At 40.3% G+C, this 26,755-nt stretch overlaps 2 protein-coding genes across 2 annotated transcripts in view; both read right to left on the bottom strand.

Moving 5' to 3' along the window:
• Positions 1–26,755, bottom strand: part of LOC134663571 (inosine triphosphate pyrophosphatase) — a 210,386-nt gene that overhangs the window by 144,064 nt on the left and 39,567 nt on the right. The window lies entirely within an intron of this gene.
• Positions 77–26,367, bottom strand: LOC134663564 (Golgi apparatus protein 1). The gene is made up of 7 exons (XM_063519968.1): positions 25,407–26,367; positions 19,521–21,217; positions 19,151–19,298; positions 18,035–18,261; positions 17,635–17,818; positions 375–481; positions 77–295 (listed from the first exon to the last, which is right to left on the bottom strand). Exons 1-7 carry the CDS (start codon positions 26,164–26,166, stop codon positions 134–136), a joined length of 3,285 nt encoding a protein of 1,094 aa, XP_063376038.1. The 5' UTR covers positions 26,167–26,367; the 3' UTR covers positions 77–133.

Raw genomic sequence — 26,755 nt, 5'->3', positions numbered from 1 at the left:
ACCTGAGATGATACTAATAATGAAGTTTTAGTATGCCTTTCTGCATTTCATAAGTCTTAAAAATCGAAATAAATAAATCCATTTTATTAAAGACTAATAAAGTATTTATTTGTTCATAATTTACCTACTTAATCTATTTTTTCTTAACATACATAGCCCGTCTTGTCATGCGTCCGCAGTATAAACCGAATATAAAGATGAGGCCAACTGTGGAGATACCTATGACTAGGAAGTATTTCTTTGCTGGAGAAGATGACATTTCATTTATAACATCACCAAGATTTTCTAGTCTAGCCTGAAAACAAAATAAAATAGAGATTAAGGTACACAGGAATCATGCAAGCAAAAAATAACACTAAAAATTCAATACTTACAGCACTAACATGTTTATACATTTCCAATCTATTTGTCAATTCTTTTTTACATTCGTCCTCTAATTTTCTGCTGTCGTCATTGAGTATAATTTTCAAACATTTTAGGCCTGAAACAATAATACATTTTACTCAAGTGAGTTTACTTAAATTTAAGCTCTCATCTGTGTACGATAAAGGATCCAGACCGAATTTTAGTTTTTTTTTTTGTTCTATCCCCTATATGTATAATACCAGCGGCCCCCAACCTCTCACTTGCGGCCCGCGAGCGTCCCTGGCTATATTGTATGTAATATTGACAAATAGACCAGCGGTGGAACAAAAATGGGTTTTGATAACATTAAAGTTTTTTCTTTTTTGATATGTTATTGTAAGCATGTTAAATAACATTCATGTAAAAAGTTAGAAAATTTTAGGTGGAGCGTTCGGCCATATTTAAATTTTCAATTTTTGCTAAATAACTATGTAAATATAAAATTAAAGTTACAAAAAACTTTAACATATTCAATAACACTAATTTATTCACAATATTCGGTTTTTAGAAATCTGGAACAGCTGCTTTCTGGTGAACGTAAAAACAGGAATTATTATGTAAATACAGAATTAGAGTAGCTGATATTGCAAAATTACGATATTATCTATCAACTTAGTATACATGTAAAAAGTTAGAAATGTAGACAATGTGCTTGTCTAGATATTGATTTCTCGTTAAGCAGTATAGCCAATATTGAATTAAAGTTTGTAGAGTTAATATTACACGGTCATAATAAAGATCTTACTTCTCACACAAAAGATTAGAAATATAAAATCACGGCGACACTAAATACTGATACGTAAGTATGCATTCCGAGCTTATATTAAGTTACATTTCAAACGCGCGGCGTTTGCGCGCGCCGCGCTGTGCGCCGTGGCAGGAGGCAGCGATCGACGGTCGCGGGCTAGCGGTTAGCGCGGTGCCCTTAAAAATACGCAAAGCGTTTATAAAATTATTATCAATGGTAAATAGTTATTATGTGTTCCGTACTCCACATCGGATATCTTCATTGAGAGAGTAACGCGATCGTTGACCAATGATGCCGCTAGCGTCTATGTAGTCGCTCCGCCCCACGCCGTGACGTAGTTCCGCTTCCACTTCCTGCGAACCGTTGCTCGCTTCCCGCCACTCGCCACCGCCATGACATTGTTTCGTCGACCGTCTTGACCGATGGTCCGCAAATATTTTTTGCGTATATTTTTGCAGCATGGTGCTTTAACATTTCCGATCCAAAGCTCGGTCGATTAAATAGTGAGATATGGCAGAGATCGCCACTATTAGTCTTTTGGCGGTCTCGCGATCGAAGTCATCTAACGGTGCTTTTCGATTCTACCCACTTTTTTCTCGCTAAATTAATTTTCACATTCCATGCTGCTAAAATCGTTACCGTTAACTCGCATTTTCGAGATCGAAGTAGGAAGTGCGTCAGTGGTTTTTGTTAACAAGTGGTAACAAGTCGCTCCGCATCGGAGAGGGAACGTGCGGTCATCGTGCCTGCGGCGGCGGCGGCGGCGCCCGGGCGGCGCGGCGGCGGACGGCCTGCGCGCGCTGCTTTCGAGCGCCGCGCTTCGCTGATAAGGAGGTTTGGATTGTCTCGATCCATCCGGTGAGCCAGTTTAAGATATTCTAATTTTATTGGCGTTCAGAAGTTACTTCGTCACTAAAGGAGGGTTCTCAGGCAGTAGCCTGGGAGTACCTCGTGTTGTTAGTTGCGGCGCGACCGGGGCGCCCCGTCCCCCGGCGCGGGGGCGCGGGCCCGGCGCCCGCCCCCGCCCGCGCGCGCCGCGCCGGCGCCGCGTCTTTCTTCTGCTGTCGTCCAAGGTGACTCCGAGACACCGCGACGCTGCGGGCCACGGTGGACGCCTCCAGTCCGCAGGACTCGGAGAGACGTCACACGCCCGCTCCTGTTGCTGCAGTCGCGGTGCGGACGCCTCCAGTCCGCGGGACTCCGAGAGACGTCACACGCCCGCTCCTGTTGCTGCAGTCGCGGTGCGGACGCCTCCAGTCCGCGGGACTCCGAGAGACGTCACACGCCCGCTCCTGTTGCTGCAGTCGCGGTGCGGACGCCTCCAGTCCGCGGGACTCCGAGAGGCGTCACACGCCCGCTCCTGTTGCTGCAGTCGCGGTGCGGACGCCTCCAGTTCGCGGGACTCCGAGAGATGTCACACGCCCGCTCCTGTTGCTGCAGTCACGGTGCGGACGCCTCCAGTCCGCGGGACTCCGCGAGACGTTACACGCCCGCTCCTATTGCTGCAGTTGCGGTGCGGACGCTTCCAGTCCAGCGGGACTCCGAGAGATCCGCGTGGCTCTGCGAGACGTCACACGCCCGCTCCTGCAGCTGCGGGCGCATCGCAGGAGGATCGCGCCAAGGTGAAGGCGGACCGCTTCTGCGTCCCGACTGCTCGAGCGGAAGGAAGGTAAGTTACGTGTAAGCAGTGGAAATGCTACGAGTACAGCGACGATCGCCGCGTTGGTTGCCGGCCGTCATGACGTCGCTGGTGACCTACGCGCCGGTGGTGGCCACCACGATGGCACCGCCGAAGGCAACAGCGTCGCCGTGATGATGCGTGCAACTACGAGCCTAGCCATCGGCGCCTCCCGTGCCGGTAACGTCCGTCACGCGCACCGGCGCCTGTCGAGCTGGCCGCCACGACGGCGCCTCTCGCACCTGAGCCTGGCGACGGTGGCCGCCATGATGGCGCCGCCCGCTCGATGACACCGCCTGCCCCCCGAGCTGGCCGCCACGATGGCGCCTCTCGCATTACGCATCGACGCGGCGGCGGCGGCTGCCACAATGGCGCTGCCCGCCACGATGATGCCGCCCGCCACGATGGCACCACCACCTGCGCACTGGCGCCTCTCGAGCTGGCCGCCACGATGGCGCCTCTCGCCTCACAGCAGTGCCTCCCAGACCAGCCAGCCAGACGGCGACCGCCTCATGCACCGGTGCCTCCCGAGCTGGCCGCCACGATGGCGCCTCTCGCCGCACGCACCGGCGCCTCCCGAGCCGGTGGCGGCGGCCGCCACGATGGAGCCGCCCGCCTCACGCGACAACGCCTCTAGAGCGGGCCGCCACTATGGGTCCTCGCCTCACGCACCAGCGCTTCCCGAACCAGTGGCGGCCGCCATGAGCCGCCCGGCCTCAGGCACCGGTGCCCCCCCCCCCCCCCCGAGCCGGCCGCCACGATGGCGCTCCTAGCTTCACGCACCGGCGCCTCCCGAGCGGCGGCGGTTGCAATCACGCCGATGCTGTCCACCGATGCTGCAACTACGACGATGTCGTCCCTTGCTCGCTGGGCGCCACAGTATCAGTTTTGTCCTGTCCACATGGTTCCATTGAGGTACGCAGGCGCCTATAGCTATGGTGCAGGTATAGGTATGGTATGGTACAGCACGAACAGACCGCTAAGCTCTTGGTTTCGGTTAAAGAATCCTCCGGCGACGGCAGACAAGGTCGTAAAGAGCCCCGTCCTAGCGCGGCTCGACTGCCCGGAGTTGAAAGCGGTAAGATATGTCGATACTCAGAGGAAAATACGTCGTGTTCCCGGGCTTCATAAAGGTGCTGATCGACTTCGCTGTATCGCTTCGAAGCTCCTACGACTTCTCGAGGCCATGGAGTGGTCCAACCGGAGAACAGCTAGCGACAAGGCCCTGTGCGACCGCTCGAAACCGAGGTGAAAGGCATCGAAAAGGTCTGCAAACTTCACATAATTATCTCTGCTTGCTCGCGCTCTCCAGCTTAAGTTCCGTCTTACAAAGACGAACTCGTGCGAAAAGCCATAATAAACAAAATGGGACAAATAAACCCGCTGCGCCTGAACAAGTTTGAGTTTCCGGTGCTAAGAGAAAGGGGCCAGGAGGACTCCAGCAGTTTCCGTCTGTCTGTATTCGACTTTATCGAAACAGTTTTGTTACGCAAAGCGCCAAAATCGATTTTAGACTTGATTTCATCAGTTCGATTTCCTTAAAAGCATGCTACTAACTCGATGCCCTATACTAACTCGATATAGGGTGTCTCTTCGGATAAAGCGAATTAGACCATCACGCTCCTAGACATCACGTGGGACACGCGGCACAACACACCGATTGAAAGTTTTCTTTTTCGCGACATACAGGCCTGCCTTGCTGCAGAGTTTCTCGCAGAAATGAGACTCAATGCCTTCTGTTCAGTCTCAAATTCGCAAACTTTAGTTCATGGAGGAAGGTGAAGCCTTCGCAGTCCCCAGCAACACGGAGCTGCCGAAAGCCTCGCACCACTTTCTTCCTCATCTTATGCAAGCAGTCCGTTACAATCTCCAATATTGGTAGACAATGTACGAGGTAAGGCCCTTTCAGCGAGGAGTAACCGTTAACGGGCCGCATCTGCAGCGCTGACGACAGAAGTGTAAACATACAACCGCACCGGTACAGTATACATAAAACGACGGCGACACTACATCCCTTCCGTTACTACGGCTGTCGCAAAAACTGCTGATGCCAGCAGATCGTCTACAGGTCGCGCTGGTTGCTTGCTACTTGCCAGGTCGGTACAACCCCCGAGGGCAACGGTTTATCAAGAAGTCACTGCGCGCCCGAGTGGCAGCTGCGCCCAGCAGCCGCCGAGACTGTCTTCACCTGACAGGCGCCTTGTTGGCCGGCCTCCGCTTTCGAGAGCCCTCGCACTGTGCCACGGTATTTCTTATCAGACTCATTGAACTGCTACCACGACCTTTGACAGCTGCCTGTGAGACTTGGCATGGATGTCTCCACCTCCCAGCCTAGTCTGTGTACTGCGACGGCGTGATAAGGAGTCTTAAAGCAGCTGTGGTAAGCTTGCAATTTACTGGCGGTCCTAGTGAACACAACGTCAGACCGCCCTCCCTTACGAGTCAACGACCTTAAGAATGAGGCGTAGCTCCTGTCAGATAGGACGCTCCAACACCGAGCTGGCGGGATCAGGAGTGACGTCCGCTACTGGCGTGACTGGCGCATGCATATAACATGCCAAGGTCTAACGCTACGTAGCGAACGAAACGCAACTGTCACTGTCTCACTAATATGGAAGAACCGGATATTCCCGATTCCGGTACTGTGTTTGTATAGAAAACAGTAACGGGAGCCCCTAGATCGTCCCCTTGTCTAGGCTGCATGTACGGCCACAATGTAGAAACGGTCTTTATGGTGCATCAAAAATAAGATCAACTGCCAGGTACCTCTATCCAGTGAAGTAGCGAGCTATCTCAGACGTCTATTTCTATTATCCATGTTAGCTTTCAGAACGATACTCGTTCATAAGCCTCTCACAAGTGCTGTGTATGAACCACTATCGGACACTATGCCTTCTTCCAACGCCATTAATAGCGAGACCAGCGCCTCCCAAAGCACCAGCTTGGGACGCGAGACATCTACTTGCCCTAATTTAAATAGCCCTACAACGTTAGGTACGTTAGAAGAAGTACGATAGAATAGCTGCCGCACTTTTGCTGTTAGCATCAGGCAGCAGGGTCAATGACCTTACTCTACTACACTGTAGCCCGGGCAATTACATAGATAACTTTAACGCTATTATTTTGTGTCCGAAATTCGGCTCTAAACCAGATAACGTGTCTTACCGACTGGACTCTTAGAAGCTCCGGAATAAAGTATAGACCCAGTATAAGTAGGTAGTCTGGGTACGTCACCTTGCGAGAATTACACAAAATGTTAGGGGACACTTCGCTTATTTCTTTCAGCCACAGTCTCATCCAAGCCGGCCTCGCCTACGATTGCTTTTGATCCACGATGTACTTAATAACTAAATTGGCTGGAAAGCTATTCACTTAGCGATATTTTCGCTTATGTTAATTGGGAACATGACTCGCCGAGATTCTGCGGATCGGATGCGATTTCGAATGAGAATTCTCTTAAACCAGTTTAACGTCAGATTCGAACCTGAGATTACAATTTCAATTCTCAATTTCCTGTAATTCACATTATAACGAGTCACTGTGATTTCATGGGTTGCAATATGGTGTATACATATTTATTCGTTCTCTGAGTTCTATGACAGTAGGTGTAGCCCTATCGCTTGCGCGCCCGCTAACTCGCCACCAGGAGATAATAAACAGGTCTCAATGAAGATATCCGATGTGGAGTACGGAACACATAATATAAAAATTTTACCTTCCAATAAAATTATTATTATGTTTCCTATCCACATCGGATATCTGAGTAATGCCTTCCTGGCAGGCTACTAGGCTACTTTTATGCCGACGGTACTTCTCCTCAACAATGACATGGCGGTGGCGAGTGGCGGGAAGCGAGCAACGGTTCGCAGGAAGTGGAAGCGGAACTACGTCACGGCGTGGGGCGGAGCGACTACATAGACGCTAGCGGCATCATTGGTCAACGATCGCGTTACTCTCTCAATGAAGATATCCGATGTGGATAGGAAACATAATAATAATTTTATTGGAAGGTAAAATTTTTATATTTTACACAGTACACTAATGGAAACTTACCTTCCCTTATTTATTTCTATATGTACTACCCAGCAAACATTTTAAGTATTTTTTCCTAAGAATCCTAGGCTCGAAGAAGATTTTACCAATTTAAGTAAAAATTACGTCCTAAGTCACCAATAATTTTACGTATTGTACACTTTTACTTTCAAGTCAAAATATAGGGACAATAAAACGTAAATTTCACTTCATAAATACACCATGAAGTCAGGGACTTATGGGTCGAAAATAAGGTGAAATATCAGGTAAAATTAACCTTGAACCCTGACCAATAGGTCAAATCTACTAATAAGGCATTTTAGGTGTATTTGCGACGTAATTATTTCTTATACGGGGACTATAAAGTCACGGACTTAATGGTTGAAAATAAGTCGAATTATTAGGTAAAATTAACTTCGAACCCTGACCAATAGGCCATATGTAAAGCCTAACAAGTTCCTTTTTAGCCCTCGCCACGTTGCGGATTTTCGATGGAACTAATTTATTTTAATGGCAATTATTTTGTTTGACATCCGACATTGAAAGTCATTGAATGTCACCGATGTAAACAAATCGAAAATGATTGTAAATATTTCAGGATAATAATAGATTTTGCAATCAAAATGCCCAAAAAAATTCACACCGATGCTAAACAAATAATTTTAAATACATTAAAATACTTGCGACAGAAAAAGGATACGGGATTCAGTAGCATTCCATTAAACAATGTTGTGAAATTATTTGTTGACATGACGGGTACTGATTTTCATAGTGAGTTTGTAATAAACTGGTTAGTTTTGTACTAAATATGAATATTAATTATTAAATTATTATTTTTCTCATTTAAGGCGTCTTTAGTGCTATAATCAAAAATATTTATTATAAGAATGAGCCATTACCACCACGAGTGACTGAATCTGGTAAATATATATACGGAGGTCGAATATTTAGAATCAAATTATGGCGGATAGGTAAATTATTCATACTTAATTATCAACTAAACATGCTCTTTCGATTGGGTTTCGATTGGGAAACATACTTCTACAACTCACATGTACATAATTGTATACCTCACTCGCTCTTGCACGATGCCAATACACACTGTCCCGACTATTCATGACGTACACGTATTGTTGCTATATGTAAGCTGTTTGTAGCGACATTATATCAGGGCTAAAAAAGAACTTGTCAGGCTATACTAATAAGGCATTTTAGGTGTATATGCGACGTAATTATTTCTTATACGGAGACCATAAAGTCAGGGACTTATTGGTTGAAAATCGGTCGAAATATTAGGTAAAATTAACTTCGAACCCTGACCAGTAGGTCAAATGTACTAATAAGGCATTTTAGGTGTATATGTGACGTAATTATTTCTTATACGGGTACCATGAAGTCAGGGACTTAATGGTTGAAAATAAGTCAAAATATTAGGTAAAATTAACTTCAAAGTTTGAACAATAGGTCAAATGTACTAATAAGACATTTTAAGTGTATTTGCGACGTAATTATTTCTTATACGGAGACCTTTAGGTCGTCGATTTTGTGTCGATTTAGCTACTAATTTTAGGTAAATGTTACTTAAAATAGACCACAAATTGCGACCATATAGTTAAAAACACTTGTAAATTACTATCAACACCATAAGGTTGTGCCGCCATTTTCTTTCATTATAACGAGATGCTAAATATAAATTGCATAATTTAAGTTGTTTTATATCTTGTATGGTGCCATCACACGGTACTTCATTGTGCTAATATTAAAAATAAAACAATATTTTTGATCGAGTCAATACACTCACACACACAAATATTCAATTACAACACTCAATTACAAGCAAATATATGCATTTTGATTTTAGACAATGCTGAAAACTTTAATATTTCAAAAGCCCATCGATAGTTTTGTATGTAAACCTAACGTACTGCACGAAAAAATTTTCTGCGCACTAGATTTCACCGTTCTGCATCTGCGTAATCGGCCTAAATTATTTTACATGACTTAGTGGCCGCCATTATCATTGCACAACTTAAAGTTGTTTTCTTGTTAGACATTTTGTTTCTGAGTGAAAAGAATATATAAGCGTAATGTTTGTGTCTCTTTTTCTCTTCATCGCGTCTCATCTAAATATTGCCTCGCAGAGTAATTATATGGATAAAAATATGTCACCATCACGTCTAAAGGTGGTAAAGATTACCAAATTAGTACATTTCAACTACGCGGCACGTCGTAGCGACGTCGAATCCACGTCGGAAACATGACCTAGCGTTGACCTAATGGTTGTAATCACTAATTTACCGTCAATAAATACGTCGCCGGCACGTGCGTTTTTTCCCCATTTATGTCGCCGGCACGTGCCCACGACGTCGATTCGACGTGCCTCATTTTGGTCTCCTAAATTGTGCGACCTAAAATAGGTGCCTTTTTCGGAATATCGACCAAAAATGTTTGCTGGGTAGGGATTGCCCGCGGTTTCGTTTACGTAGAATTCGTTATCGTGTTAAGTATAGAAATAATAGATACATTTGAAAATTATTTTAGGTGCATTGTCATACAGATAACTACCCTTGTTAAAGTATTCTTCAAATTCAATACACAGGTGTCATTTCAATATAATTTTGCGTAATTTGGCGCTTTTAGGTTATAAATGACTAGCGACATACATTTTATAAGAGCGATCATCTCCGATAATATTTACTTTATCATAAAATCAATTTCAAACTAACGTTATTCAATATTTATCATTTTAAAGTCAATATTACCAACCAACTGATCCAATTTACCTACGGTAACAACTCAAAATTTGCATCAAATTAAATGCCACTTTTCTTATCCGTTTCGAACAATCAAGAGGGCCTTTACGAGCTGATGTGGTGAAAATTTTATTTAACCTTCGTCCCTTGAAACCTTCACTACGCTCAAGGTTCAACTTTACGAACCACTCGCTCCGCTCGTGGTTCAATTTTAGAATGTTTGAATTTGTGAATGTGCTTCCTGCCTCGCACAGCCAAACTGTGGAACGAACTGTCCGATACGACCTTCAAACCTTCAAAGACCCCCATCTTAAAGGTCGGCAACGTGCTTGCAACCCTTCTGGTGTTGCGGGTGTCCATGGGCGGCGGTAATCGCTAACCACCAGGTGATCCGTCTGCTCGTTTGCCTCCTATTTAATAAAAAAAATTGTTTCGCTTGTTTGGGTATCAATATTAGCACGAGCGGTTAATCAACAACTTTTCCCCTTGTAAAACAAATTAATAAGGTAGGTGAGGTGCAGGCATATGAGGCCCGGCGGGTAACAAGGCCCAGCATTCAAAAATAGCAGTTGCTCCCTATTATTCCCAATTATTCTGAATTTGTACTTGTTGCTAAGAAGGCCCACTGTCAGTGCAGGTAAAAAGGTCTAGTCCCGGGCCTTATTGAACGTATGAGATGAAATATTAGATTAAAATATTTTAAGATAATTTTCAATATTTTTAATCTCTTATTAATAAGGTCGATTTGAAGAAACTTCTATGAAATTATGACTTATAAATAACACTTGCACTGTGTGGGCTGTCAAAATTGCTGCAGACTTTTCTTGGTCTAACTCTAATATTTTTTCACTTGCTTTATTGACCTAAAGACGTTTTAAAGAATCAAAAAGTCTAATAACATTGAGGCACTTATACTTTTTAAAGGCAGTAACTAATTACAAGTGACTTTTTTTTGTTAATACATAGGTCGGTGGAATTTCCATGTTTGGCGGTCCTCCGCCTTCTCTTTGACAGCCCGATACGACACGACGTTGATCTTTTCCTTTATTTGATCCATGTACGCTCTCCTTGGTCTTCCCCTCTTCCTGTTTGCTTCAACTTTCCCTTCTATGATATTTTTGATAAATTCGTCGTGTCGTATCAGGTGCCCAAGCATCCTTCCTCTTCTATTGTCTATAGTTCTTAACAATCTCCCCCTCTCTCCTACTACATAGGCCACACTGAATGTTTTGCACTATTGGCCACTGGTAAACATTTAAATTATGAATTGTATATTTAAAAAAAATACAGACTTTTGATTATGGAATGTGACAAATGTTGGCGACAAATCGATCGTCTTTTGTTTTTAATGGCTTGTCAAAGTAAGTCAGTGCGTTGAACGTGGCTTTAACGCGAAAATATTTTTAGAGCTATGATTTTGTTATGATTTTAAAAGTTCGCTTACTCCGCAAGAGTGTAGTGCTTGCCTTCAAAATGCTTTTGGGATTGAAGCACCACATCTGAGCATCGTGAGGCGTTGGTATGGTGAATTTAGTAGAGACAGTATTATTCTAGGTAATGATTTTCGTGATGGTCGACCGTCCACGGCGATCATTCAAGGAAACGTGGCTACTGTGAGACGACTCATTGAAGAAAACCCACGAATCACCTATGACGAAATTTGAGGACAATTAGGGATAGGTTCAGACAAATACAAAAGATTTTACAAGAATATTTAAAAGTCAGGAAGCCTTGTTGTCTTTGGATTCCTCACGAATTAACTTCAGTCCAAAAACAGGTACTTTTTGACTGGTGCCGAGAAATGCTGCGTAAGTATATGCAAGGAAGTTCAAATGCTGTATATAACATCGTTACAGGAGATGAAACCTGGATTTACTGGTACGATCTGGAAAAAAGGCATTAGTCCAGTCAATGGGTCTTTCGAAGGTGACAGGAGGCCATACAAGTTCAACAAGCCAAACATTTTGATCGTCTGTTTTTTTTAAACGCGACATTTTTGTACCGTACTTTTAAATAATAAAAGAACGTTAAATACTGAGCAGTACACTACCATTTGTGTGCTCGCAGTCATTGAAAAAGACCGCGAGAGACGACCGAGAAGCCGCATCCTCCTGCGTCATAATAATGCGTCCACCGATACCGCAATAAAGGCAAAAACATTTTTTAATTACGAAAACGTGGAAAATGTCTCTTATACGGATTATAATCCAGACATTGCACCCTGTGACTTCTATCTATTTCCCAAAATTAAGGATTTAATTTGGGGTGTGACATTTAAGACCCCGGATAAGGCAGTTACTACGTTTCATCACCACGTCGAAAAATTGCAGTCAAGTGATTGGGCCTCATGCTTCCAAAAATGGTCCGAGCGAGTGAATATATGTGCATAGAATGTAAAGGGAAACATTTTGAGAAGCAATAAATGTATTATTATGGTTATAAATGGTTTTATTCAAAAGTTACGCAAAACTTTCAGTATGCGTAAAACCTCTTCGTTAGTTTTCTTTTCTTTTACGATAGAATTGCGAAAAATCGATATTTTGCAACAAGTGACGAATTTTAAAACACGGTCAAAGGGAGTGTTTTAACGTGCTTATTATAGCACCGGTGTCGTAATGTAGCACCAGATGTACTGTAAAAATTATGTTAAAAGATAATACTTACTGTTACGAATAAATATTTATACTGTAAAAAAATATCCCACCAAACACATTTTCATGTAAATTTTGTTGCTAAGACGAAACCATAAGACTAGCACTGTCAAAAAGTTGTCAGATCTCTTGTCGAGCCAAGCTTCAAACTCTACAAGCCCTAACTTCACTAACTCTACACCTTAGTCAAAATATGTGGCTTGACTGTTTCGCTACCGCCACATGGGCATAAGGTGAAAAATTTATTAAATTCATTATTTTTAGGGTTCCGTACCTCAAAAGGAAAAATACTGAACCCTTATAGGATCACTCGTGTGTCTGGCTGTCCGTCTGTCACAGCCTATTTGCTCCGCAACTACTGCACCAATAAGTTGAAATTTGGTATACACATGTAAGTCTATAGCCCAAGGACATACATGTAAAGTAAATAATAGAAATTCAAAAAAATATATATATATATCAAATGAAGGGGCTCATTGTAAGAATGTCAGATATATTTATTCATAATTTTAAAATAAATAGTTTAGAAGTTATTTAAGAAAATACGCAAAAAATGACCATTCCGCCCCCCCCCCCCCCCCCTTATCTCCGAATCTACTGGGTCTAAAATTATGAAAAAAATACACATATTAGCTCTTTTCCTATAGATGACAGGAAAACCTATTAGAAATGTGCAGTCAAGCGTGAGTCGGACTTAAGTACCTAGTTTTCCGATCCCTACGGGTTTTTTAAAGACATTTTACTCACTTTTCTCTAAAAAAAATATATTGTTAAAAATTGTGTAATGTACAGAACCCTTGGAACGCGAGTGCGACTCGCATTTGGGCGGTTTTTGTATTATACTTACATACAATAGTTCTTGTAGAAACGAAACGGCCAAGCCACTCACTTTTGGTGTAGAGCTAGTAAAGTTAGAGGGCTTGTAGAGTTAGAAGCTTAGCAAGAGATCTGATAACTTTTTGACAGTGCGAGCCTTATGGTTTCGTTTGGGCAACATTTTACATCAAAATGTTTTTGATGGGATTTCACTTCTTTTTGTAAGTTGTTTATGACAATCTTCCATCCCCTAATTTAAAGGGTTGGGGGTGATTTAATATTAAAAATCCTGAAATAAGTATCTGGGGGCATCTGTTACACAATGTACTTCTTACTGATTCCCCATATAAACCCTTCACCCCGTAAGGGTAAACTTTGGGGTTGAAATCTGCCTTCACCCCGTAAGGGTAAACTTTGAGGTTGAAATCTATTCTATATCCTTCCCCATAACAATACCTATCTACATACCAAATTTCAACTAAATCGGTTCAGTGATTATTGATTTCCCATACGAAATTAAACCCCATCTTCATCCCCTTAGGGATAAAATTTTTTTGAATTTATTTGTTGTTTGTGTACTAAAACTATCTTACATACCAAATTTCAGCTTCTTAGAGGACTTCAGGAAGTACCCGGTATTGATGATCATCAAGTGAGTGAGTCAGTGACGAAATCGAAGTTTTTAGATATGAATAAAATCTAAAGTATAAGAGCTATGCAATTGATATGCTTAATAAGTCCGAGAACTTTGTTTATCTGGTATAATCCAACCCCAAGTTATGAGGGTTCCAAAAAACGACAAAGCGCTTCGAGAAAAGGTAGATAGTGCCCTTGCGCTTTTCTCGTCTTGGCGGGGGCACTGCCGTGCCCCCAGATGTTAAAGGATGAGACTACTGTAACTAATAAAGATTTATGTTTAGTTACCTACTATTTTCGCGTAAAATAGACAATTTTTATATCTTTAGTTATTAAGACCCAAAATAATTATTTTCACTTATTATAAATAAATCCTCCTGTTATGAAGTATCAAATATTGTTATTTGTATATGTATAACTCTTAAGTTAAAAACAATAAAATCTGTTATTACCTACTGTCAAAATGATTATTTTTTGCGGGATTAAGTAATACTCTGGTAGTGTTCAATAAGGCCCATAATAGGACTTTTATAAAAGGTATATTTTCCAAGAGTATCGTAATATTTTTATAACTATTTTGGTATAATGAAGAAACTTAAATAAATGAGAAACCTATTTGAGTGAGTTTTTCATACTTCATGTCCTGTTTATTAAAAAAAAACCATTTTAATTTAAGGTGAGGCATACGTATTCCGTGTGGGCCGTATAGGCATATACGGCCCACGGAATATACAATAAGGTAAGTGAGGCCACTTACCTTATTGTATATTCAGGATGTATACCGTGTAATATTGAGCAGTTGGTTTATAATATACATATTATGATATTGACGTTGAATAGGACAGGACATGACAATAGGAACCAGAAATAGGTATAGTTGGTCAAACCAATTTGTCAGTAAATAAAAACAAAAAACTATATTCATCCTTTTCTTTTGGGTGCTAGTACTAGTGTAAGTCAAAGATAGTATGATGATTCTCCCTGTCTATGTTTGAAATGAGACAGTCCTTTGACAAACTATGTATAGTTTTATCATTTATCAAACATTACGCAGATACCACAGACTAATAGCCCCTACAATCACATTTGGCAACAAACGCATAGCTCACTACCCCGTACCTCGCTGTAATAGTGCATGGTCTAAAAGGCATTTTTCATTTTTGGCACCATACTTATATAACAAAGCACACAAAACCCTTAATATAAACAACATTAGTAATTTTCAATTAAAAAACAAAATTAAGATTTGGTTAAAATCATTAAGTTATACTGAAGCAGAAGAGCTATTACGATGCGTGTTCTAGTACATACATTCTAAAATAACCAGACACACACGCGCGTAAACACACAGAAACACACACATATTCTAAAAATCAGACACAGAATACTCACACACGCGCGCGTACACACACATCACAGTTTCATCTTTCTTTAAAATTAATTTTAATATTGTTAATATGTCATATAAAATGTCTAACATTGTAACATTACCTACGCTTGTAATTGGGAAGGAACTGGCTCTTGAGACACAGGGAAACCTACTTTGAGAGCCAGGAACCAATGTTATGTAACAACTCAAAGTTGCAATAGAGATTATTTTATTTTATTTTATTTTATTTTATTTTATAGTAAAAAATAGTTGTGAATATCTTGTACATTTTTATTACAATATTAGTATAGCTGGTCAAGCAAATCTTGTCACTAAAAAAGGCGCGAAATTCAAATTTTCTATGGAACGATATCCCTTCGCGCCTACATTTTTAAATTTGCCGCCTCTTTCTACTGACAAGATCCGATTGACCAGCTGTAGGTATTTTTACTTAATAAGATATTTTAATTTCACGTAATGTCCGCATATAATTTATATATGTGCACGGTAAACAAACAAATGAATGATAAGAAAAGACAGACAGTGTTACTGAGCGGGAGGTGGGGCGAGGGGCGAGGTATAGGTAGGCTATGATAGGCTCTCGAGCGCCGCGCCGGCGACGGACGGACCAGCGCGGCGTATCTATGAATTTCGCGCCTTTTTAACTAGATTTTACTATTACAATGCAAGCTACACACAGAAATTTCTTACTTTCCATATATACGCTGCATATATTATTTTATAGTAATAGACTTATTTTTACAGACTCTAATTCAATATTAGATCTTATAGGACAAAAAACGCATATTCATTCTAAAGCATATATCTTATTCTTCTAGCTTTTTAGCTTGCCTATTAACTTATAAATTTAGATATGTTGTTGTGGCTTTATTAAACTTTAATTCAATATCGACAAAATAATAAGCTAATTGTAGTTTGACAAAGAAGCACTTAAAAAAAAATTCTAATAATTTTACATTATAAAGCGTCATACATATTATAAACAATGGAACTTAAACATTGCACTTTAATTCAATATTAAAAAATCATTACTAAAAATATATAAATACCTAATTTATATCTAACGCTCGTTCTAACTTTTCATCATATATAGCATATATGCTTAAAAATATGTCCTATATCAGATAAGTATCACTATTTCAACTTTAGAATTATCAAAACTTTTCGTGCAAAAATCCGGTCCCACTATTGAGCTAAAACGCCAATGTCTGCTAAAGTCATAAATATTAACAAAGTGCGGCCCGCATCCTCTTCGTTAACTGATATGTGGCCCTTGGCTGCTAAAAGGTTGCCGACCGCTGCCCTATACTATATGAAAGAGAATTTAGACTATAGAAATATTGTCAAAGTAAATATAGTCAATTAGTCAGTACATTAACTGCCATCTTTCGAGTTTCGACACAAATGATTAACACTTTGAAAACGCCATTTGACTTTGATCCCTATTTTTTTCAGTGCTGTGTTAATTTAACGCTATTGTAAATGTACTGACTACATAATTTACTTTGACAATATTTCTTTAGTCTACATTATCTTTGCCTATATGAATCCTTGATTAACGCATTCACTGTCATGGGGCGTGGCCTAGGAACAAACTTGTATGGCGGTGAAAGCACATGTCCGTCGGGGGCAGTGAATGTGTTAATGTGGGGTGGTTAAACCCCATACGAATGGTCCCATTCGTGTCTCTTGCCTTGCAATGTTACATTAACTCGCAAAAAAAATCAAGCATGATAACCGGCATGTGCACCCGCTAGTCAATTCTGCGATTGACCTGTATTGCATTAGGGCTGATTTCGACGGCGCGTGAGCTTGCATGCGGTTTTAGTTACATTGCGGACTGTTGGTTACGTCCAATTCAACCGACCGATCAAAACCCGCAATGTAATTAAACTGGCATGCGAGTTCTCGCATCGTCTAAATGAACCCTTAGGTACAGGAGAGATCACACCAGGTGAACCTTTTGCCTTGGGCTGGTGGAGTGGAAAAAGTTCACCTGATAATTAGGTCGTAAGGTGTAAATTTTATTACGTAATATTATATAGTCCTCCTCATCGTTTTCGATGACGGCGACCCTAAATAAATATCATGGACGTTGTCTGGCGTGAGCTCTCATGTGGCTGGCCAGGCCGAGCTTGGTCTTAAATATTCTATTGCACTTGTGACAATAAAGTTGGCCAGCTTCGTTGAGCGTGTACACGTAGGAGGGCTTAGGTCTCTCTTTCCGTAATTGGCGTTTTGTGTCTAAGCTTGTGAGGCGCTTATCCTCGAACATTTTGACACCGTTATGGATGGTAGAACGCCAAGATGACCTTCATCTTGATCAGCTCAAGCAGCAGATATAGCTCAAGATGAGGTCATCTGACGTAATATTAGGGCTAATTTAGACGGCGCGCGAACTCGCATGCTATTTTAGTTACATTGCGGACTGTTGGAAACGTCCAATTCAACCGACCGATCAAAAACAGCAATGTAATGAAACTCGTATGCGAGTTCTCGCATCGTCTAAATAGGGCTTTACTTACGCCTTCCATCGCCATGTTCCAGATCCTTGCAGTACTTCAGCAAGTCGAAAGTGCAAGCGCGCTCCAATAACGGATCCGCATTGATGTCCACCTTCCTGTCTTCAATTATCTGAGCCACTTCATGGGCACACGCTGGGGAGACTATTTTGTTGTTCACTAAAGCATTCTTGAGACATTCTTCAACCTGAAATGTACGATTAATAAGTTAATTAAAACTATTAATAGTTGTTACACGTCTCTGGAAATAATTATTATTTTAGCAGTAGGTATAGGTATGTTGAGATCTATGTTTATGAGGGTGTTTACGAAAGAAACCATACATTTGTTTTGCCACATCAGAGTCATATAACGAATTAACTATTTCTTTGTTTTCAATTTAAAAACCATAATAATTTCATACCTGTCCATCGGATTTCGTGATTGAATCATCCGCCACGGCGCATATCGTCTGTATCTCAGCATTGCATAGCTTGCTAAGCAGAGGGTTAAGTCTGTAGTTCAGCGCTTGTTCCTTGAGTATGTTCGTCAGTTCATTCTCACAGCCGCTGGTCAGCTTAGACTGTCGGAACTTCTCTGTTAGACAATCTAGTACTTTTCCTTGGAGTTCAACGTCTTGAGGTTCATTCTCTGTAACATACATCCAACAGAATTTAGCAGTGACTTCGTGGCTTCGTGCACAAAAGAAGTAAACTGAAACTAGTGTCGAAGGTTCGGTGTTGGCCGAAACTAGAGCAAAACCCAGGGGCGTATTTACCCTAGGGCCATCCGGGCCATGGCCCGGGGCGCCAATCCTCCAGGGGCGGCGTATGCCGCTCCTGCAGCTCCTGGCAGATTGCATTTTGTTTATCTTCCTTGACTTTTGGGGCGGCGAAACTTATTGGCCCGAGGCGCCAAATTTCAAAATACGCCCCTGGCAAAACCGAACCTTCAGTTTTATTTCGGCAAAAATCCGGTTTCGGTCAGAAACTAGCTGAAACCTACGGTAGCATCCACACTGTTAACTGACAATTTTAAAACTTATTGGCAAGCTATAAGGTTCACCAATGGTGAATTAAGTGTTGTAAGTACATTAAACAATGCGAATGGAATCATAAATAAATGTCTATTGTTTCTATGCAACGGCAATTTGAAACGGCAGAACATATTTGAAGTAGCAGCATTATGGCTAGGCCCCAATACGGGTTGAGAATATCTTTATGCTAGCATATTGTAATGATGAAGGAGTTTAGTGGTTTTCCGGACGAGATGCAATCAAGGGTGATTTGTTTTCCTAACAGTTTATTACCCCTATCATAGGCGTACGCACGGTGGGGCAAGTGGGGCAACTTGCCCCACCCTGGTCTGTGGTCAGACTAGAAGCTAAAAATTTTTAAGAACAATTAAGGCACGTAACCCTACTTCTGCCCCACCCTGTAAAAAATGCTGGGTACGCCTATGACCCCTATTCCTCTGTGTACGTTTTTTTTAAGCAAATAACTAGGTCGGTCAGACCACTTTGGATTCTGTTTTTACTTACCAACAATGCTTGAACAATGTTTTTTAATATCCATGTCACAATTCTTCTGTAAGTTTATATTAAAACGATAATCCGTATTTTGTTCTATCATCCTGTTTACTATAACCACTTTACAACTTTCCGCAAAGTCTGGCTTGTCATGATGTGCCTGAAAATATAAAAATGTATTTAAGTACATTCACCATTTGACCGGTAAAGACGCCAACTGACGCGCGCGGCTACATCCCAATAACATCCTTAGTGCATTCTGATAAGGTTCACGATGACGCGTATAACACGATAGGCGTGGCGTTCAAAGGTTGATACAATTAAAAAAAAAACTTTTAGATAATCCTGAAACCAGTCAAAAACAGTCAGGTTTAGATCATACCTTCAAACATTCAAATATGTTGGCAGGATCCGTATTGTGGCAATACAAATCTATCATATTGTTACATGTATTGATTAAATGGTAATCAACTGCGTTATCAGTGAATTCCTGTTTGCGAACTACAAATATAGCTTTCCTACAGCCATCAGATAGTTTCCCAGTAGCCGTTTGTAAACATTCTAATGCAGCGGACTCTGCATGAGCTACGTTTGGACAGTATTCTTGTAAATCTGTTTTACAAGCTTCCTTCAGATCTGGGTCCAAATCAATGCTTTCTTTCTGTTGGAATAACTGACTTCTTAGCTGCTGTCGACATTCCTTAAAAATGGTGTGTTTTCTTCTGTTAATAGTATCATTCCGAACAATCTCACTCAGGCATGTAACAACCTGAATTTTAGTTTGTGCTTTTGGACAGTATCTGAGAACATATGACTTGCAAGCATTTTTGAACTTTCTTGTAAATCTGTAGTTTCTGAGAGATATCAACTGCTCATGATCAATTGCCGCTTTGCATTTTACATTGCTTTTAATTTCTGGATCATTTTTGTGACTTATCAAACATTCTAATACATCATCTTCTTCCTTTTTACTCTTAAGCTCAGAAGAGCAAAGCCTCTCTATAGGAACTCTACAGTTAGTGCTAACCACTGTATTTAACTCTATGTGCCCGCTTTGGGTCTCAGTAAAATTAGTAACAGCCTCTTTACATTTAGCAGATAAATCTTTAATCTTTCTCTGCAAGCAAGCAATTTCTTCTCCTTTGCCTGTGTATCCTATACATAAATTAGTCAGATCATCTATACAGTAATCTTCTATTTCTGGAAGTAAATCTACGCTCACTGCCCTTTGCCTCATTACTCTTCTAACTTGCTGTACACAGGCTGGTTTTATTTTGTCTCTCAAATCCGGATCATAAGCAAAATTGTAAAGGCATGGTAAAATTGCAGGATCTTTCTCCGACTGGTGTTCACTAGCATCAGCCCATTTAAGGGTCGCTTTACATTGCATGACAGCATCATATTTACATGCCTTATATAACTGAGGATCTAGTTTAAAATCTCTTGATATGAAGTATTGAATTTGCATTATGGCTGCTTCACAGTCGCTGCTCATGACTGCTGTGCCAAGTTTTTCCATGAGACAGGACATGACCCTGCCATTGCCACCAGTGACTTCTTGGCACGCTCTGTCTACTACAGGCTTGCAGGCTTTGCGTAAAATGGGATCGACTCGCCAGTCTTCCCCCGGGTCCGCCTCTTGGACCAATGCTTGTAAAGACTTGTGACAAGCTAAGCTGATTCGTTTTTCCTTTCTCTTCCTGGGTCTTGCATGATCCATTAGACAATGAAGTGTTTTGCCTCCAGCTTCTACTGCTCGGCAGAGCATAGTTATATCATTGGCACAGTCATGCATCAGTTCTGGTGACAGCCTGTAGTCATCCATGAGCATTTTCCTATGGTCAATCATTTCTGCTGAGCATTCCGGAGCGAGTTTATTAGTATCAGTCCTCGATACATTTTCTAAACATAATAGTATTTGTGCGAGCCTCACATCCTTATCATCTACTACTCCTTTGCGACAATGATATTTCCTTATGTCTTCCTTACATGATCTAACAAGTCCTTTACTAGCTTTGTAATTCATTACCATATTTCTTTGATCATAGAAAAGTTGATCTTGGCACCTTTTAGTCATTGCTGAAATTAAAATGATATTAATTACTATAAAATTGATTTTGGTCAAAATAAGGCTCCGTCACGCAGGCGCGTTTTGCGGGCGGCGCGTGAGCGGGGCGCGCTGCTTTCACATATAAAACGCTCACGCCCCGCCCGGAAAACGCACCTGTGTGACAGAACCTATAGGATGAATGGAAGAAGTGGGAGAGCCCTTTGCCCAGGCATGGGACACAGTAGGCTAGTAACTATGGTTTGCAATGTAACAAAATCCCGAATGAATTAATTGTCATTCATTAATTTGCATATATATATGGTCTCTTTATTGATATGCATTAGTTTAACTTCCTTTCTAATTTCCTAGAAAATATGTGGTGACTTCCTGTACATAATGCAATTTAGTACCAGGCATTGTGTCAACACGTTCACAGCCAAAGTGGGGTGTCTTAGCAATTATCAATACTCCCAAATCAAAACTATCCTAATCCCATAGCAGATATAGTACAGAGTGGTGGAGGTGCTAACAAAAATATCTGAACATGCTGTTGCAGAATGGAGTTTTTATCCCAACATTAAAAAGTTTTATGTCAATATTGTCAACTGTCTTCTTGGAAAATATATCTTTCGTTTCCTACGTACATTTTGTATTTTAATTCTTTTAATTTACTTATTTGGACCCCAAGGCCCAGGTTTAACCTTTAACATGGTCCTTCGAGCCGGATGAGCAAAGTATCGATGTCGCTTCTTTGTTCTAAGAGTCGCATTGCATCTAAAGACAAGAAGTTGACTGTGCCACGATTAGAATTAAATGCATCTCTTTTAATGGCAAAATTATGCTTTAGAGCATACAATACTTTAAGTAAAAAGATATCTATTGAAAGTGTGCATCTTTTCAGTGATTCTCAGGTTGTTTTGGCATGGCAAAAAACGAATCCAACAAATCTAAATGCTTATGTTGCTAATAGAGTCAAATTAATCAACGAATATACAAAGGGTTTTCAATGGTTGTATATAAAAACAGACCTCAATCCTTCTGATTGTTTAAGTCGAGGTGTAAAACCTAGTGAACTACAAAGTAACCAACTGTGGTGGTGCGGACCTACTAGCATGTCTGATCCAGAGTATAAATTCACCGATGATAGTAATAATGTACCTGACAACTTACCGGAGATCAAGCATGCTGATGGTTCCAAGCCGGTGTGTATGGCATCATATCAATCGGTTTCTCTTGCAAATGATTTGTTAGATAAGTTTTCTAACATTAATAAGGCAGTTAACGTGCTTGCCTACATACAAAGATTCTGTAAAAATGTAAGGCCGGGTTCACAAAAAATAAAGCTTAATTTTATTACTTTTAGCGAGGCAACCCAGGCATTGCATATGTTTATAAAGAATGAGCAGGAAAGGTTCTTTGATAAAGAGCTGGCCTCTTTGCGGGCAGGTAGACAAGTTTCGTCGTATTTACTATCTGTCAACCCCTTCATTGATGCTAACGGTATTCTCAGAGTAGGTGGACGTTTGCAACACTCCTCCTTACCTTATAGCCATAAGCATCAGATAATCTTACCAAAAGAATCTAAGGTCACTTACCTTATTATTGAAAATGAACATTTAAAGCTTTTACACGCCAGTCAGAAAGAAGTACTTAGCAATTTAAGTCAACGCTATTATATAGTTAACGGTTTGAGATTGGTAAAAAAGTTTGTGAATAAATGTCTCACATGTTTTAGACTGAAAGGTGAAACAGCAAAACAGCTGATGGGTTCATTGCCCGCTGGTAGAGTCAGCATAGATCGAGTGTTTGCTAAGGTTGGTATAGACTTTGCGGGACCAATCCTGATAAAGCAGTCAAGAGTGAGAAGTGTTGTCACTACTAAAGGTTATATTGCTGTGTATGTGTGCTTTGTCACCAAAGCCATACATTTAGAGTTAGTGTCAGATCTCACCACTGATACATTCTTGGCTAGCTTCAAACGATTTATTGCTAGACGTAATGTTCCAACAGAGGTCTATTGTGATAATGCCGCTACTTTTAAGTCGGCTAGTACTCAGTTGTCTGAGTTATATAAATTGAATAATAATAAATGTCATCAAATTCAAGTTCAAAATGTAACTGCAAAATTGGGAACAACATTCCATTTCATACCGAGTTACTCTCCGGTGTTTGGTGGTCTATGGGAGGCCGCAGTAAAAAGTGTTAAATATCATTTGAAAAGAATGTTGGGCTCACATGTTTTAACATATGAATTGTTGTACACGGCACTTGTTCAAATTGAAAGCATTTTGAACTCGAGGCCTATAACGCCAATGTCATCAGACATTGAGGACCTCTCCTATTTAACGCCAGGGCACTTCTTAACTGGTGCGCCCTTAACTTGCTATCCTGAGCAGGATATCACAAACTTACCTGATAATAGATTGAAGTTTTGGAGGAAATGTACTGCTCTGCAGCAGCATTTTTGGCGATATTGGTCTAAACAATACCTTAATGTCTTACAGAACCGTCCTAAATGGAAGGCCGCCTTGCCTAATATTAAAGTAGGTGCTCTAGTTATCTTGCGTGAAATAGATACTCCGCCTATGACTTGGCCTATGGCTAGAGTTACCAAGGTTTTTCCAGGTCAGGATGGAAAGATAAGAGCCTTAGAAGTAAAAAAGGCTAATGGTAAAGTTCATACAACTTCTATTACTAAAGTGTGTATACTACCTTTAGATGAATAGGTAGTGTTTCAAAATGTTATTATATGATATTTTAATATTTTAGTTAACTATTATGGCTAATATCCTACTGAATTGTATTGATACTTAATTTATAACTGTAAGTAGGTAGTCATGTACTGTGTGTTGATGCTGGGTGCATCTAATGTATAAGATGTTTATTTAGTTATATGAAATGTGTCTTATCTTATGTTTGTTACATACTGTTTCATAACTACTTTCATAGCAATCTTGTAAACTTATTAAGTTATTAGTAAGAGTTATATTAATTTCAATTTCACAAACCTTAAAAGATTACAGTCCGCTCTAGATATTGAAGTATACAAGGGAGCTAATGTGAAATGTAGTTTAATATTTAATAAGGTATTAATTTGTACCTAGTTATGTTATTTTATGTTGGCGGAATATGTTGCAGAATGGAGTTTTTATCCCAACATTAAAAAGTTTTATGTCAATATTGTCAACTGTCTTCTTGGAAAATATATCTTTTGTTTCCTACGTACATTTTGTATTTTAATTCTTTTAATTTACTTATTTGGACCCCAAGGCCCAGGTTTAACCTTTAACACATGCTTCATGTGTGTTCAGATATTTTTGAACACCTCCACCACTCCGATATAATATATCTGATGGTGACTGTACATGTTGGATCTGTAATTAACCTTGTAATTAAGACCCACCATATAGAGTTTCGAATTTTTAATTTGAACCTTATTCAATAAATAAATTAGAATGATATTCATTTGTTTTAAAAAGCAGTGAAACAAAAGAAATATATTTATATCTATATTTTGTTCATAAAAGATTCAAATTAGACTGCACAAATATGTACAGTCATCAGCAATAGTATCTTACACAACTAGGGCCGCAAAAATATATGACGCGCTCTTATTGCGCTCCAAATAAGAACATGTCACATATTTTTGCGGCCCTAGTTGTGTAAGATACTATTGCTGATGACTGTACATTGTAATGTACTTTTAGTCGCAGGAGGTTAAGCAAGTTTCCTTGTTGTATATTTATTTGATTGCTGTAACAATGGTAGTTGTTTAAGGACCCTAAATTGTTATTTCTATTTCTACTGTAAACAACAGGTGACTGATTTATATTGATAAACTATTATAATCCATTGGCTGTTTGGGTAATAGGATTAATAGGTACAGCTTTATTCGGGTAAAAACTAAAATGGACTCTGGTATGATAGAATTACAGGTAACTTGAAATTATACAAACATAATATTTGTGAAATAATAAGCAAAAGAAATTCTAGGAAACAGGGTCATTGCCTCAGTTCACCGTCCAGTGGTCCAGTGCCTGTTTCCGTCCACTTGGCGTTGTTGCCACAGAGAATTGTGTATAATTTCAAGAATTACGTATTATTTGAATATATAGGTATATATTACAGAATTTTTTAGACATTACCAGTTAAATCTTATAAGAATGCAATATTTTCAATAATATTAATATATTGCAAGTTATTTGTATAAAAACTTACCATTCTCATATTTATGCCGAACAAGACATTTGTACATCAACCATGACCCCGGGACTTCATCCGGGCAGAAAGTCTTGTGATCCAAGTTACAAGCCACAAACACTATCTTATCCATTTGAAGCGTACTGTATTTCAATTCTTTCAATGCAGTTATTTCAGTAGTGCACTCTGGCTTTAAAGCCTCCTTAGTCTCAAGACATTTCAGCGTTTGACTCTGTGAAAGACTTCTAAAATCTGGCGGGATTCTACCACAGGTATAGGCCTGGATGTCATCATTACAGGCCTTCAAAAAACTGTCAATTATTTGCCAATCGTTAAAGATCATGGACTCTATTTTATTTATCATCCTCCAACAACTTCTGTTCTTTACACTCGCCTTTTTCTTGAGCACACAATCTATAGCAACTTCGGGAGGATTTAAACAATCCATTATTAGCAGTTCGTCTTGACATGGTTGCTTCAGCTTATAATTAATGTATGTGTTATCAATAAGCTCTGCTTGATGAGACCACACTTGATGTTGGCACGTGGATAACGCTTGTGTCTTGTTGTTGCGGGCTGTGGTCAAAGCACATGATAATATAGCCAGATCATCTTCCAATTGTGCGCACTGCTGTTCAAATAACCCACAGCCACTTAAATCCAAAGTATATCTCCCCTTGGGACGTTTCAGGTCACCTGGCAGTTGAGCACATTCTGTATTGTTTATTAAATAAGCTGCTAATATCCATAACAGCTTCAATATTACATTTGTTAACATTTCGATACCGGCTAAGTAGTATAAAGGTGCGCTGTAATTAACTCCAGTAAAGTGTCATAATTTAATTGCCTACACTGTTACAAGTACCCCTAAGTAAAATTACTCTTTATAATGATTACAACATTGAAATATGATATTTAAGTGAACAAAGCACGCGATTTTGCAAACAACACAGCACGACATAAAATAAATTTATTATTTATATATGTATGCATAGATAATACAATAATGTATTCACATACTGAGTGGTCGTTCCACAAGTGATGAGACATGAGTGTATGCATTGGTATGCATACTTTGGCAGACCCACTTTGTCAGTAGAAAAAGCGGCAATTTAAAAAAATGTTGGCGCGAAGGGTTGTGTTGAATGTGTTGAATGTAGTGATTATATTCTCCTTGTGTAGGACTTTGACTTTGTATAAAAAAAAGAATAATGCGCCTTTTTCTACTGACAAAGTAGGTGAGTCACGTTTGAGTATACATAAGTAGTTCCCCTAAGGCCTCATTCTCACGAGGGCTTTTTCGGGGCGTTAAAAAGCGCTTGAATCCGTCCGCACGCTAAATTCGATTTAATGACCAACTCTTTAAA

Source organism: Cydia fagiglandana, chromosome 4 (assembly GCF_963556715.1).
Source record: "Cydia fagiglandana chromosome 4, ilCydFagi1.1, whole genome shotgun sequence".
Classification (NCBI taxonomy): domain Eukaryota; kingdom Metazoa; phylum Arthropoda; class Insecta; order Lepidoptera; family Tortricidae; genus Cydia; species Cydia fagiglandana.
This window is presented reverse-complemented; position numbering and strand designations above follow the sequence as displayed.